The following is a 14,528-nucleotide window of genomic DNA, read 5'->3' as shown; positions in this document are numbered from 1 at the left end:
CTCTTTCACTGTGGCTCAGATTTATGCAGGATCAGAGATGTTCTCCACCCAGGAAGATATGCAATATTCCTTGTCATAGTTTAAGCAAAAGCAGGATGTGGGGCACAGACACATTAAAACTCCATCCTCAGATATTTCTTCACATATAAACACATGTCTTTTTCTCTTTCACTCTCTCTTTGTCTCTCTCTCTCTCACACACACACATACACACACACACACACACACACACACACACACACACGCTCAAAGACACAAACACGCTGAAATCCGTACATTCTCCTCCTGGCCCAAGGTTAGCACAGATTAAAAAGATGTGTCATTGATGGAAGAGGCTCCTCCTCCTTGCCGGCCTGTCACGGTGTGTTCGGGAACAACCCACTTCGTTTTAGCGGCATAATGGGTAAACAGAGTGTGATCAGTCCAATTACCCCCTCATTGCAGAGGCGTTCTGGCGGGAATGGCCTGTAGAGAGAGAGTGAGCTGTCTGGCATGCGGCAGAGTCGCAACAGTAGCACCTGCTGCCCGGAGCCCTCACTTGTATGAATCTCAATTTGTTTGTACAGTCGTGCCGTGCCAGAAAAAAACACAACCAAAAAAAAAGAGACCTAAAAGCGAGCCCTCTGAGGAGGATGGCACTACTAGCTAGCCGTCTGATTGCTGTTTTCACTGCATTGCCCCTGGACAGGTGCAAGATCAGAAGGTGCTGTTCTCAGCAATGAACTCACGTTGTTGTGTGTTTGGTTGTCGCTATGCTGCTTTCAAGGACAGTGAATTTTCTTACCCCACCACCCACCGACTGTACTATGTTTTAAAGCTCAGCGGATGTGTGATTCTGATGCAGAGAGTTCATCCACAGTACAATAAGAAACTGCAGTACTTGTACTGTATGTGATATGATTTCACAGACATTGTGTTCACTATCACATGAAGAGTGAGACGGGAGAGTCGGCAGCGCAGTGGCAGCTCTTCACTTGTTCAGTTTGTCTCATAATTAACAGTCAGGACAACTTGACACATTCATGCAAGTTTGAAAGTTTGTGCTGAGTATCTTCAGGTCCTGAACTTTTTTTTTAACCTTGACAGAAAGCAGTAATTGCTCTAACTTTATTTTAAAATACGTGTAACATCTGCTGTCACATTACAAGGACATATCTGATTTCATTCTTTGTCCTGCTCTTGTGATCCAAAGATTTGCTTGTTGTCCTTGAAGAATATGGAAATCCTCCTCTTTATGGTTCTCCCTTGGGGAGCTGAGTGGCAGCTGATACAAACATATCTAATGTGTGTTTTAGCTCTTTATCACCAGGCATCATAATAAACATTTTGTTTTTAACAAGACTGGCACACAACTAACAGAGAGCTCTGTCTGCAGGAAGTAGGAATTGCCTTTCGGGATTCTTTTGGCTCCACTAATTGAAACTAATAGCACACTGATTTGGGGAAAGCTCAATTTTCAATATGCACACGGCAAAAATGAACAAGTAAAGCTAAATGTGAAGGTGCCAAGACTAAAAAGAGAATTGTTGGAGGGATTGCCTGCGTGGCACCAGAGGTCATGAAGATTACAGCAAACATATCATAGCATGACTTCAAAGTTTCCTGGGCTTTTGTGCAGAGGAAGGCCTGAGGCGCATTGTGTTAGTGGCCTAATTAAAAAAAGTCTCATGGTGTCACCAGAAGTACAGTCACAGTAGAAGAAATACAGTACCTCTGCAGCTTGGAACATCAAATCTGTCATAGGCAGTGAAACGTCTAGATCGTTATCAGGAAGTCCAGCTGATATACTTTGACACATGCTGGCGCACGTGCACACAGCTGACAGGTGAATCCGGTGTTGACTGATGCAGGCAAATGATATTATCTATTTATTGATCGGATGAAATATTGTCCTTCTAATACTGTTCTGCAAAAGCACAAATTACTTTTGCTGTTCGTCGTTCCAAATCCCTCAAGTGCTGTTTGGAATAACTTTTATATTTTTACGCAAATATCCCGAGACGTGACTGAATAAAGACTGGCGTCTAAGTATAAAAGTCATTTCAAATGATTGAAGCATTTTGAGCTCGTGTTTTGTTTTTTGTTGTTTTCGTTTTTTTTCCAAACATGCTCATGAACAATGAGCTCAAGCCGTTCTTGCAGTCACTTCCCGTCGGCGCGGTTGCCTGATGCGCAGCGCCTCCCCAACTGGTCCCTCACTTTGACAAATTCCTGGACGCGAGCGGGTCTGCTCGATAGCTTCTCGCTCGTTAAGATGATACCTTGAATATTTTAGAAGTTGAATAGCTCTGCTACATATTTTTCCAGCCACTACAGATTGTCACTTTGGAGGAAAACAATGGGACTGTGGTCATTTCGGAGTTTTTCTCTGTTGGCTTTCGTATTGGTGCACCCCTTTCAACCCAAGTTTTTGGCTCAAGCGGAAATAAGTTCTCTCGGAACAAACGACAGATTTTATCGCCTGGGGGTAACGCCGCTGGAGGCACATGTAGCCCGAAAATCAAAAGTCTCCCTCAAAGTCGACAATAGCACAAAAGTTTCAAGCGCTTTTGAGACGGAAGCAGTCGGTGCTTTAAAACCGAACAATGGCAAGCAAGTGGCGAATGAAACACAGAGTGGACTTGGAAATGAGCAACCTATCGGCGTCAAAACGACACCGAGCTATCACAACCATCCTAAAATACTTGATAAAAAGTATGGCTACACTTCCGAGGACAAACGAATGCAAAGCATGGCGAGTGTAATGTCAGAAAACTCATTTCCCGACACAAGAAAGAGGGCACAAAGGAGTGTGGGTACAATATACACCGAAAATGTGGACAGGAGTGAGACAGGAGAAGCACAGCCAAGAGAGAGGTTTGTGGAGACTGTCCAAGGTGTTTCCAACTCTAGAGCCGAGTACAGGCGCACTGGGGAGGAAGCCAGAGGGTCTAACCCGAGGCAGGGTGAGCCGCACCTGGACACATCCACTTTTGCTCTATCGGGAGACTCGGCACACAACCAGGCGATGGTGCACTGGTCCGGACACAACAGCAGCGTGAGTTTCAGTCCTACAAAAGCACTTCATCATAATTAAGATTCTAGGGAACGTGTAGTTCACCCACGCATTGTTTGCAATAGTTATTTTTCTGTATGAAATGCATATTTTGAAAAAAATATAAGAGATTTCCACGAATCTGCCACATTTTTACGCACAACTGGCTCGTTCTTCCAAACTATTTATTTCAGCCTTACATCGTCTTGACCTGATCAGTGCGTTTTCTCTTCTTACTGTCAGGATTATGTTTTTTTTTCGTTAGTGCCTAGACGGAGGTTATGGCTGCATGCGGATTACGCGGCTGTTTGTGTGGACTCTTGATGGATACGGTTGTGCAGGATTCCTCTCTCGCTCTGTCAAATTAGAGTGCAATCATTTGTTTCAACAAAGTGTTTGTCACCTGAACTTTAAATTAACAGTTAGCCCCCCGGGAAAATGTATTTGACACTGAGTTATGGAAAGGTGCAGACATTTTGGCAGCAATCACAACACATTAATTATTAATGAAATAATCAAGTAATGTCTCTCAGGAAGGTGCAGTAGCTACAATTAAAAGCGACTGTGTCCAACCTGAGTCTTAATGTGACGATGGTGAGACACAGTCTGACCTTTTGGCAAATGAGCCAAGCCTTATCTTTGACATTTGACTCGCACTTTGTTGATAATTGTCTAGATGAACACAGCATTGCCATATGTTTGTTGCTTTGCACTTCAGAACAGGTTGATGGGAATGTGCACAACTTAAATGGACAACAAGACATTGCAGCAACCATCCTGATCACCCCCTCCCCTCCGCTCCCTCCCACACGGGGACACACACACGCACACACACACACCAAAGCTGCATGCACACTTTGTGGTTGCACACCATTTTACTACCACAAAGACAAAGCCGTTGAGATTTTATCTCTTGCTTTACATACGCAGCATCCAAAGGTGTTTGCAAGCTCCGGTGTTTATCAAGCACAAAAATCTTAAAACTACAAACAGCCTTGTACAAAAGAAAGGAGCTACTCTGCCTTTTTTCTTCAGGTAATTCACATCACCTCAGTTTGCTGGGCAAAAGATTGTGTGGCAGAAACATTAATCTGGGACCACATCAGGAGATTTTTGTGTCCCAGAAACAATGAAAATACTAATGTGTTATCCAAAAAATGTCTTTTTTTTTTTTTTCAATTTTACGATTAAACCTCTACTTGGCTTTTCTTATCTAGTACATGTCTGTCTGGTGAAATATGTCATAACGTCAAAGGCGTCGCAGACTTTGGCCGTGTTGATGTGTCGCAGTGCAGAGAAATAAACCAGAAAAGCACCTAATAAAGTGTGGTTTGTAGGATGTATCGTGAAACATGTTGTTGATTTGAGATTTCTTCACCAACTATGGCCTTTTGTACTGCAGGACACTGTTCACTGGCTCATTACTGATGGGTTTGTCACTGCAGCCAGTCAACATCTTGAGATTTATACAGTCTGAAACCCTGTCTGCCGTCCCAAAAGTACGACTGGAACTGCAGAGTTTAAATTGATGGCATTTTATGACTGGATGTTAGAGCTCAGGCGATATCAGATGTAAATGACTGATAATAAATCCAATCTAAAAGGGACATTTGAAGGAAAATTACTTCATTCCTGTGGTCTAGGGTCGTTCTATCAAATATTCACTTCAAGACTTTCCCTGTGATCTTGGCCAAGATGTGAAATCCCACAGCGGGTGAAATGAGAAAGATGTAGAAGGTAATGGTGAATGCACCAGCAGGGGATCCTGAGAGTTCAGATGTGATAAAGAATTTCATCGTATGAAACTTGAAATCTGTCCATAAATCAGTCCCTCAACTATTATTTGATTTGATTGTCTGAGACATCAAAGCCTGGAGTCATAGCTCTCTTGTCTCTGACTTTAAGGGAGATAGTATTGATTGGACTCAATCATGAGAATAAAACATATACCGCATGAATTCCCCTTAAAATCCAGGCGTCCTAACTACATGTGGTTTTAATTGACTGTGCATCTTGCTTCTTAAATCTGTTATGAATGTAAATGGGGATGGAGATATATGAGTTTTTGATCTGTAAAGCTGTGTGGCATGAATATGAGCAAAAATATACAAGAAACTCATTAAAAATACTAATAAATATGTTTGGATGTGGATGCCCTCAATGGCAGATCAATATTTGAGTCTTTTGCCTCACATGGGTGTTCAAACTGTGATATGACTATGTTAGTGTCTTTTTAAACAGCCATTGCAGCACATCCTACACTCAAGGGATGCAGAAACCCCACTTCCTCCTCCCAACCCCCCTGAAGGCAAAAGTCTTAGTGTGGAAGCCAGCTGGTGATCAGGGAGTTATTGGCAGCGAAATGATTTTAGGCTCCTGATTGACTTTTTTTTGCAAGCTTCTCGCAGACAGCTGACCAAACTAGGACGCTGTGCTGAAGTTGGAGACGGTTAATGAGCGTCATTATTGACATCACATCCTCTGAGCTGTTGCTGCAGAAATGGTCCTGTATGTTGGTGTAAATAACGTCCACCCACTGTACCATGAGAATCCGGGTCTAGTCATCTTCACTGGCCTGTTATTAGAAACTTGCCCTGGGAGGAGCTAGACATTGATGAGGCCAGCTGTTCTTCTTGGCCGAGGAGTAAATCTCATTTGTTTTTTTTTGTTTTTTTTTGTCATGGTTTGTCTGAGGTGACGAGAGTCAAAACCAATCTGTCAGCTCTGTAACATCGTCTTTTTCTGCTGCCACTGACTGGGAATCAGACAGGCCTCTTGGGCCACGTTGTCCGCATGCTTAATCGGAACGAGGCAGTTATTGTTGCACATAATCTCATCGGTATAAATAGACAATAAAAAAGAGGAAATGGCACGGCCCTAGGGGACACTTGTGTTTAAAACTGGTTCATTAGATAGACAGCCATTCCATTTAACATGCCAGTGCTGGTTGCATAGAAACTCCTTGATCCATAAAATCAAATGGAATGGGTTCCCAATTCACAGAGGTGTTTGACCGGGGTTTGCTGGTGCTGCAGGATGATGAAAAGTGCATTAAAAGGCTGCCACTGTTCAGATATGTTCAGAGGTGAGAGGTGTTCAGATACAACAAAGAGAAAAAATTTAATGTGGTTTTATTTTTTCTGATAATTTCCCAGATTTGGCTTTCATTTTGTACACACACAACTGCATTTTTGTTATAGTTTGGGGTAAGACCCTTTTAGTAAAAATCTCACAATGCTCAGTCAAAGGGACTGTTATATGAAACCTCTTATGACTGTGCTTTTCATCATCTTCAGCCTCTATCATTGCTAACTAAGATGATTTTTGATCCAAGCCACCTTTGATGAAAATCAAAATTGGTTTACGTTTCAACATTTAAGTAGAAACTGTGTCCCTCCTGTTTACACACTTTGTATTAGAATATTCTGCAGTACTTCAAGTTTTTTTTTTGTGTATATTATCGTTAAAACACCATCTGCGTGAACTGATGTTCAGGTAAGTTTCAGATTTTTTACTAAATATGGATTTAAAGAAGTTGTAAATGCAACAAAAAAACACAAATAAGATTTTTTTTTTTTTTTTCTGCCAGCCATTTTGGTTCTTTGCCTGCTTGTCCCTCAGGATGTCAGCACCATAAGTCTGTTCATTAATCCAGCCTGCCTGAAGCCTTTAGGGGTGCACTGTCCACTGATGTGATTGTAAAATGCTGATAGAAACTGCAGCAATCCTGCGTGCTATGTAAGAGGTAGACTGATGGTTACCACAGCAAAAACAATTGCTCAGAAGCCTGGGTGGGCAATTTTTTAAAGGTTAGCTCAGAAAAAGACAGCATTTTCCATTGTTTTGTTTTATTTATTTATTTATTTTGCCTCAGTTTTATTTTATGGCGCACTGGATCCAAGTTTCACCCTCTCTGTAGAAATAATTCAGTGAAATCCCAGTTTTTCCTCCTCAAATGACACGTTTGCCCTTTTTTTTCATGAATCATTTGTGCTCAGGGACCGTAATGTATCACATCAACATAGGCTCTCAGCACTTCATCAGCAGTTGCGCTGTATAGTTTTGCCTCACAAAGTGCATTTTGAGCAACGAGTAAAGGCCTGCCGTCAGTTGTATGCTCAAGCACACTGTCACTGCTTGAATCTTCTTCTCTGCCTCCTATCAGTCTCAGTCTCTCTCCCTTTTAACTCACACTGATACACACACACTTATATTCCAATTTTAATCAAAGTGACAAAGCGGGTGCTGAATCATATTTGACAGGATTGCATGTGATTAATTATTTTAATAACTGCCGCAGTGTGGGAGATACATACTAAAACTGCGATTTGGTTATGAACACAAATTTATGCAATTTCTGATTGGGAAAATCACAAAAATTGAAATTCAAATTGAGAGGAGACTTCTTTATTAATCATTATGGAGGTAGAGTTGATGCAAACTGGCGCTGTATGAAAAGTTTTTATGCTTAAAGGTCATGGCTGATTTTATTTAGTTTTTAGTTTCATCACTGCTAATATCAGGCAAACCAAGACCCGGTTTGGTAAGATTATATTGAGTCTCGCTGGGCCTTGAAGCATCATATTGCCTGAAGCAACACAGCAGTTACTATCATGTTTAAAGATGACTAGGATTGCTCAGGTGGCAGTTGGCTTAAATAATGGTTTGACTGGGCAGTTTACAGTGACAGGAATGTATTAGTTGGAGTAGGAAATGGTTTTTCCTATCTAGTGAGATAGAAAAGACCCAACTAAAATATCACACACACTGTGCAATCAATGGTGATGATGGAAAACTTCCAAACACAAAATGACATAGAATGCTCACTCAATGGCTATCCTGGAACAAATCTGTTAAAATGACTTTCCTTTGGACAAATAAAACTGAGTTATAGTCACAATCAGAGCCTACATAAATGGACATGTAAATATGGACAAATGTATGGCAGCTATTTAGGATTTATTACTTCATATTCATGAAAATCTATGCAGAGGTGAGACCTGACAGAAACTACACATCATTTACATGAGTTAATGATTATGTTGGGGTGGAGGTGAATTCACATCAATAAGAAAACAAGACTGCAAATGATTTAAACATCTAAGCCTTGAATTTGAACTAACGTACAATTGTATTCCAGCTTTACTCCTGCATCCATTTCACACACCCTCTAAAGCTGAAGTCAGTAGTCTTTAATTCCTGATTTCATGCTGTGCTTTTCTACTTGACACACTTTGATAGTCAAATGGTTTTGTTCATCGCCATCTTTGATTCTGATCCCATTCATTTCTTTCCATCTTTGCTGTATATTCTCGGTTTTCCTTTCAGTGTTTCAGTTTCCACTCAGAGGTAATTGAAATTTCATCTTACATGATGCTCTGGAAGCATTTCAGAAATGTAGACTGCAGGACTGCTGCAGCTGTTAAGGCGGTACGCAACAGCAAAACAAAAATAAATAAACTAGGAGCGACAAATGTTGATCAGCCCATCTCTACAATCAGTGTTGGTAGTTTTAAAGTGACATTACAACAGCTTGTTGTGTTCACTCTGCAGATAAAACGAAAAAAAAATTGGAAACAAATCAACAAACAGATAAAAATGCCACCTTATACGCAAAGCATTTGAAAGGGCATTTCTGCACACTGCTCCATTTACACTCTAAACTAATGTGCATCCTATGAATTAAGTACCAGTACTATACTTAACAGTTGCTACTGCTGCTTACATACACAGGAAGAGGAAGAAAACAAGATTAAGAAACAAGGGAGTAATGATTGGACATTTTCATTGAATTGGGTGAACCCAAAACCATGGTTAGAAGAAGTCTTTCGGATCACGTAACATTATTCCATAAAGGTCAACATTCGAAACTTCAATGAATTGATATACGCTTTTGCAGGGCTTATATCACAGAGCTACAACTCTGTAACCAAAGTTTCAGCTTCACTGTAATGAACTCAAGTGACATTTGGTTTTGTCAGTCGCTGCGTGTCGAGCCCATTGTCAGTCTGAATCAGAATACCTGGAGAGGGGAACGGGACAATTCACAGGACTGCAATTATTAATTTTGGCAGGGTAAACATCCAGAATCGTACTAAAAGTAGCCCTAATTACACCCAAAGAAAATTTCACCAGTCCACTCTGCTGGAAAATTACCCAAGTTGGCAACACTGACACCCACCCTCACTTCAGTTCAGTACTTTAGTACTTTGTTCCCTATGAAAGATATTAGCTGAACATAATCCTGCCAGCATTTGTATCTGTTTTGACTGGCCAACAAATAACAAGTATTTGAATGTAATTTCTAGGAGAACTAGAAACTCAGCATCAGCATTACACAGTAGCCAGCCTCTTCCTCCAGTCATTATATAAAATGCAAGTAAGTAATAGCAGAACATGACAAAATGAGGATATGTGTGTCGCATTTAGCTCATAATCTTTGAGTCTCTCACCACTTTTGGCAGTGAATGGGGTAATTTTAGGTGGAGGGTTTTTCTTTCCAAGATCTCAATTTGGACCCACTACCGCCTTTGGCTTCAGCTCAGACCCCTATGGGCAGAAGCTGAGCCATGAGGAGCCAAAGGAACAGAAGAGATTGGAAGAAATGTATGAATGGTGCTAAACAAACTCAAAGTTCTCCAGAATGTTAACGAGTGTTCACACTTATCCAAAACTTGTTTCTGTATTATCATATTTCACCCTGGTATATTTGCAGTTTTTGTTGTATTCCATGACTCTGTGCATAACAGGATTTCACACGGAAAGTAAAAGTTTTAGTTATGCAACTGTACCTTCAACCTCTGAATACTAAATATGAGTGAACGAGAGTGGCAAAGAAAACAAGAAACCTGTTAGATGACAATGCTAACGTAGTATTTTTGGCTGTCCTTGGTGTTAATAATGCATCAAATTAATTTTAAATAGCACAGGATGCGACTAAAGGTTTGTCAAATTTGTCAAAAATGTACGTGACTTCTAGTTTCCATTAGATTTGTCCTTGAATGCTGCTGGTTTTTCACCATTCAAACTGCAGTGCATCATGCCATGACATCAGCATCAAAACACGGTGGAAAAATGTGGACCAAGTGCAGCGTTTTTTTTTCGCTTGGTCCATTAAACATATTTCATTGACTTTTTACCCCAAGCTTTCTTCAAAGAAAAAGCAGACATACAACAATCTTTTATCCCTCTAATGGCAGTATAGTTTATCATGTATTGTTGGTAGCAGCGGAGAAATATAGCATGCCCACAAACCCTCCTCACAATAAAGCTGTATTTGAAGTGAAGCCATTTCATAGTCAGCCCATTCCATTAATTTCCCCCCATAATGGACTGAATTGATTGCTGAAACCTCCGAAGCTCAAAGCATCAGGGTTATATGACCAAAGCTTAGGAGTCAGGAGGATGAGCAAACATACAGACAGCAGACTAATGCACAAGGGACATTTTGCTGAGGTTTACTTGATGAAAGCAGCATCCCTGGAGTATGTTTTCACCAACAAAAGTACAAACAATCAATTTGGTCCACAGATAAGATGAGGACAGAGTTAGGCCTGTCTTCGACCACAGCATTTCTCTTAAAAGCGCTTTGTCTTTACTGCTTAGTGCTCTACTTTGCAGACGTTCTCATAGAGCCACAATCAAGATGTTGTTTTTATCCCTCCACCCACTTCTTGATTTTGCCCTTGCTGCTGTCGAGCCTTAAAGAAATTTATGCAAATTTGCAGCCAATACTGTATTTCTTTTCTCTGCAGGTGTTTGCATCAGATAATTTCTAATGGATGCATGAATACATGAATCTAATCTTATGAGGAAAAAATTAAATAAATAAACATTCCACTTTATGTCTACAGTGTAGGATGTGTTGTGACACCAAAGTTTTGAGCTAATTTTAATTCACAGATTACTTTCTACATCTACAGTTTTTCTTGTTTTTCTTGTGCTTGGCTGCTGGTCTTTGTCCCTCGTATCACAAGAAATGAAAATTAACAGTAATACTCTGCAACGGACCTGAAATGTTCTCAGTGTGGGTAGGAGATCTAGGATATTAATTAGCTAGTTGACTTAAAGAAAATGCAGTCTTTGTAAAATTACTCAAGTGACTCTTTTTTTGCCCTCGGCTTTGATTCTACCTTCCCTTTTAATGGATTTGAGAATGTAATGAGTTTAAAAACAAATGAAACAGGTTTTTATTTTTGTGTCCTCAGGATTGCATCTGCATGAACAGGCCAGTGAAATGCAGCATAGTGATGTGAGCAGTGGAGTCCCAGCTTGCTCCTCTCACTCTGATGTGCCAGCTTTTGGTGTCTGATAATGGCCCGAATGCATTAGGGGACCACCATGGATCTGCATTATTTGGTAGACTTGGCTCTTGTGTACTACGGTTTCCAAACCACTTCTTCTGCTTCTTATTTAAGGGAGTCTTGACAGAGAATCAATTTTTGGATAACCAACACTGTGACAAAGATGTGAAGAATTATGCAAAAGAATTTAAAAACACACACACAGTCTTCATATGCACAAGTTATGAACGAAACATCTCATTACCTTTCAAGCTGATATGATGAACTTGTTCACATGCAGCATTTATGGAGTAACATTATCATTCCGTCGGAGTCATGTTTCAGGCCACTTGAAGATCAATATTCATTACCTTTTAGCTCTGTTTTTGATTTCTAACAACTCCTGCCTAGCTATTAAATGCTCCACTATGTTCACCAGCTTGTTAACTCTGTGTAGTGTGCTGTTTAGCAGGTAGCGTACAGTCGGATTTTAGATCTTTCTCATCGTCAGCAGCTGCCACCTTGCTTCTGAACACAATCCTCTCAGTGTGGTGAAAGTGAACCAAAACAGTAAAGGAAAAAGTAAAACGATGAGCTAAAACCGAGTGTAATGCTCCATAAAGTTGAGGGAAGCAAGGCCATCCTGATTAGCAACTTGTTTAAGTTTGAGTCCAGTAGAGGGTGGAGTCTGTACAAGAAAGCAGCTATAGTTAATGTAGAGAGCAAACATGGATGATTTAATATGCCATAGACTGAATAAGATTTTGTTGTCTTCACACTTGCAGTCTTTTTCCCTTCACTCATAACTGCTGTGGGACATGTATTGCAAATTGCAGTTGTGTCGTCTTCCTCTGAAACAGTAAAAAATGTCGACCCCAGCGACAGAATGTCATGAGCACAAAAACAGCTTGATGCGCTTCTTCTTCTCTATGTTTATCGGTGGGTCTCAAACCAGCTTTAAAGCTGCCCTTGTTAGGTTAATGAAAGTAATTTGTCTTTGTATTGTCTGACATCTACAGTGTCATTATTGGTTAGCTGATGGGACATGATATAAGTTGTGGATTCCTAACTATCATCATAAAGATATCATTTAGGGCCTTTTGGAAAAACTGAGTACTAAGTGGGATATTTTACAGTTTTAAACCATCAAACTCTCTGGTGGACAAACTACTTTAATCTCTTAGAGGCAATTTTCTGCTTAAAAGAAGTTATTATATTGCTATTAAAATAAATTAGAAAATGATTGTGTGGTGCAAAACATGCAAAACACAAAAAAGTATACAAAAATATACCCTTACTGTACATGTAAGTAAAAGAATGTGTGCACTCAAGACTTGTCACATCCTATTTAATCCAATCACCTGATAGATTAAAAATCCACCTTTTATTATGTGGCCTCAAGTCTGACCTCACATCAGCTGAAGGAAAAAGGTAAGGGTAAAATGAAACTGCTTATGAAAGCTCATATTTAAGAAATTATTTAATTTGTGTTTACACTTTCAGCGAGCTGTCACATATTTTGATGTTGTAGTTGGTAAACAGACATGGGTGACTCCCAGGAGAATGTCTGTTCGTATGGATGTGTTTACCATTCGATACAATATACAAAATCTTATGTGTATTCATGAGAATGTAAATGTGTATCATTGTAGTGGTGAACTTTTCACCAGGATGCTAAAGGTACGGAAAAAATAGAGAAATGTGTCAGTGCTTCTCTGAGCATAAGCCGTCAGCCGTGTTATTACAAAGAGCCTTACATCATTCACTGTTATCAACTTTGGGGGTCCCTTGGAAATTAATTTAGATCCTTCAGTTGCATGCCCTCCAGTTAGGTTCAAAAACAGTACCAGATCTACATAAAAGTGTTTGCATTTCTCGTATTTCTAAAGAGTTTTCCTTCTTGCCGTGATGTGTTTCTCCTGAGAAAGAAAGAAACAACAATCCGGAGGTGAGATGTTTTGAATAGAGATCTCCCTTCTCTTCACTCTCAACTGCCCAATTAGACAGAAATCATTTTTAAAGTGTGCCTTCTTAATGATGCTTGGCTGTTGGCTAAACAAGCAACAGGTTTCATTTGAAGTATGATGTTAGAAAGCACACTAAAACTATGCCAGTGTACATTCTACTTCATGTTATTAATAGTCATTTTGCCGTGCAGTACACAGAGATGATTCAGATCTAAATTGCGAGTCATGTACTAAATCTTCTACCCACCAACAGGGTGTTGAGATGCCTCTCACGTCCCACTGAAGCACTCTAAAAATTTGAGCATTTCTCTTTAACAGAGAAGAAAATAACAGATTTGATATGGAATTTCTAGATTTGATTTGGTCCAACAGTTTGTGACTGTAAATGGGCAGCACATGCATATGCTGCATGCTCGAACGCGAGTCGCGGTCTGCGTGTGGACGAGACACTTGTGGCGAGCGCATACAATGTGATGCAAATCGTTACAATGCCATTATTGGTTGTAACACCTGTGTTGCCAATAGAGTGCGTCAGGTCTTTGCATGACTGTGACTGTGAAAGGTTTTATTTTGTTTTTTTTAATCTCTATTTGTGGATTCCTCATGAAATATGTTTAATGCAACAATAAATCACACAATGACAAAGGTACCTGGAGAGTCCATTTTAAAATTAAGAAAGAACAAGAAAGACAGAGAGATAGAGGAAAGAGAAAAGGCAAGAAGAAAAGGAAAGGGAAGGAAGGAAGAGGAAGAAAGTGACAAGAATAGAATGTTAGGATAAAAGGATGACTAAACCCAACTCCTCCGAGGGTGAGAGCCAATCTGAAAAATGATTGGTTGACTTTCCTGGGGCAAAGCTCTCTTTGCTCACATCAATAAAACATAAACATGAATAAATGCACTGCTTTTGGCCTTCCAGGGTCCTTACTTAATTTCATGTATGCAAGTGAGCGATGATATGCATGGAAAATTGTGTTTACCTAGAAGGCTCAAAATAATACTGGAAGCCATTTTGTGTTTGTTTGTTCCAAGTATTTACATAAATGCAAGGCTGCACCATAAAGTCGCTTAATGCAACTTCAGTTTTGCCTGTTTCTCCTAGTGTGAGTCATGCATCTGGTTTTGCGGTCTCCCTGCTCGCCTCAGCATTTGCATGTATAGCTGTTACTCCCTATTGACTGCGACCACAGATGCACAGCCTATCAATAATGCTGAAGACGTGGGAACATGCAGTCTGCAGTGATG

General features: G+C 40.1%; 1 protein-coding gene across 1 annotated transcript in view; it reads left to right on the top strand.

The window, feature by feature from the left end:
- Positions 1–2,060: 2,060 nt before the first annotated feature.
- sorcs3b (sortilin related VPS10 domain containing receptor 3b) overlaps positions 2,061–14,528 on the top strand; it is a 38,011-nt gene continuing 25,543 nt past the window's right edge. Inside the window, exon 1 of the mRNA XM_046402207.1 lies at positions 2,061–3,037. Coding sequence (XP_046258163.1) covers positions 2,339–3,037 — 699 coding nt within the window. The 5' untranslated portion in view covers positions 2,061–2,338. The remainder of the gene's footprint in view (positions 3,038–14,528) is intronic.

Source organism: Scatophagus argus, chromosome 10, assembly GCF_020382885.2.
Source record: "Scatophagus argus isolate fScaArg1 chromosome 10, fScaArg1.pri, whole genome shotgun sequence".
In the NCBI taxonomy this organism is placed as follows: domain Eukaryota; kingdom Metazoa; phylum Chordata; class Actinopteri; family Scatophagidae; genus Scatophagus; species Scatophagus argus.
The sequence above is the reverse complement of the archived record's forward strand: the minus strand, read 5'-3'. Positions and strand labels throughout refer to the sequence as shown.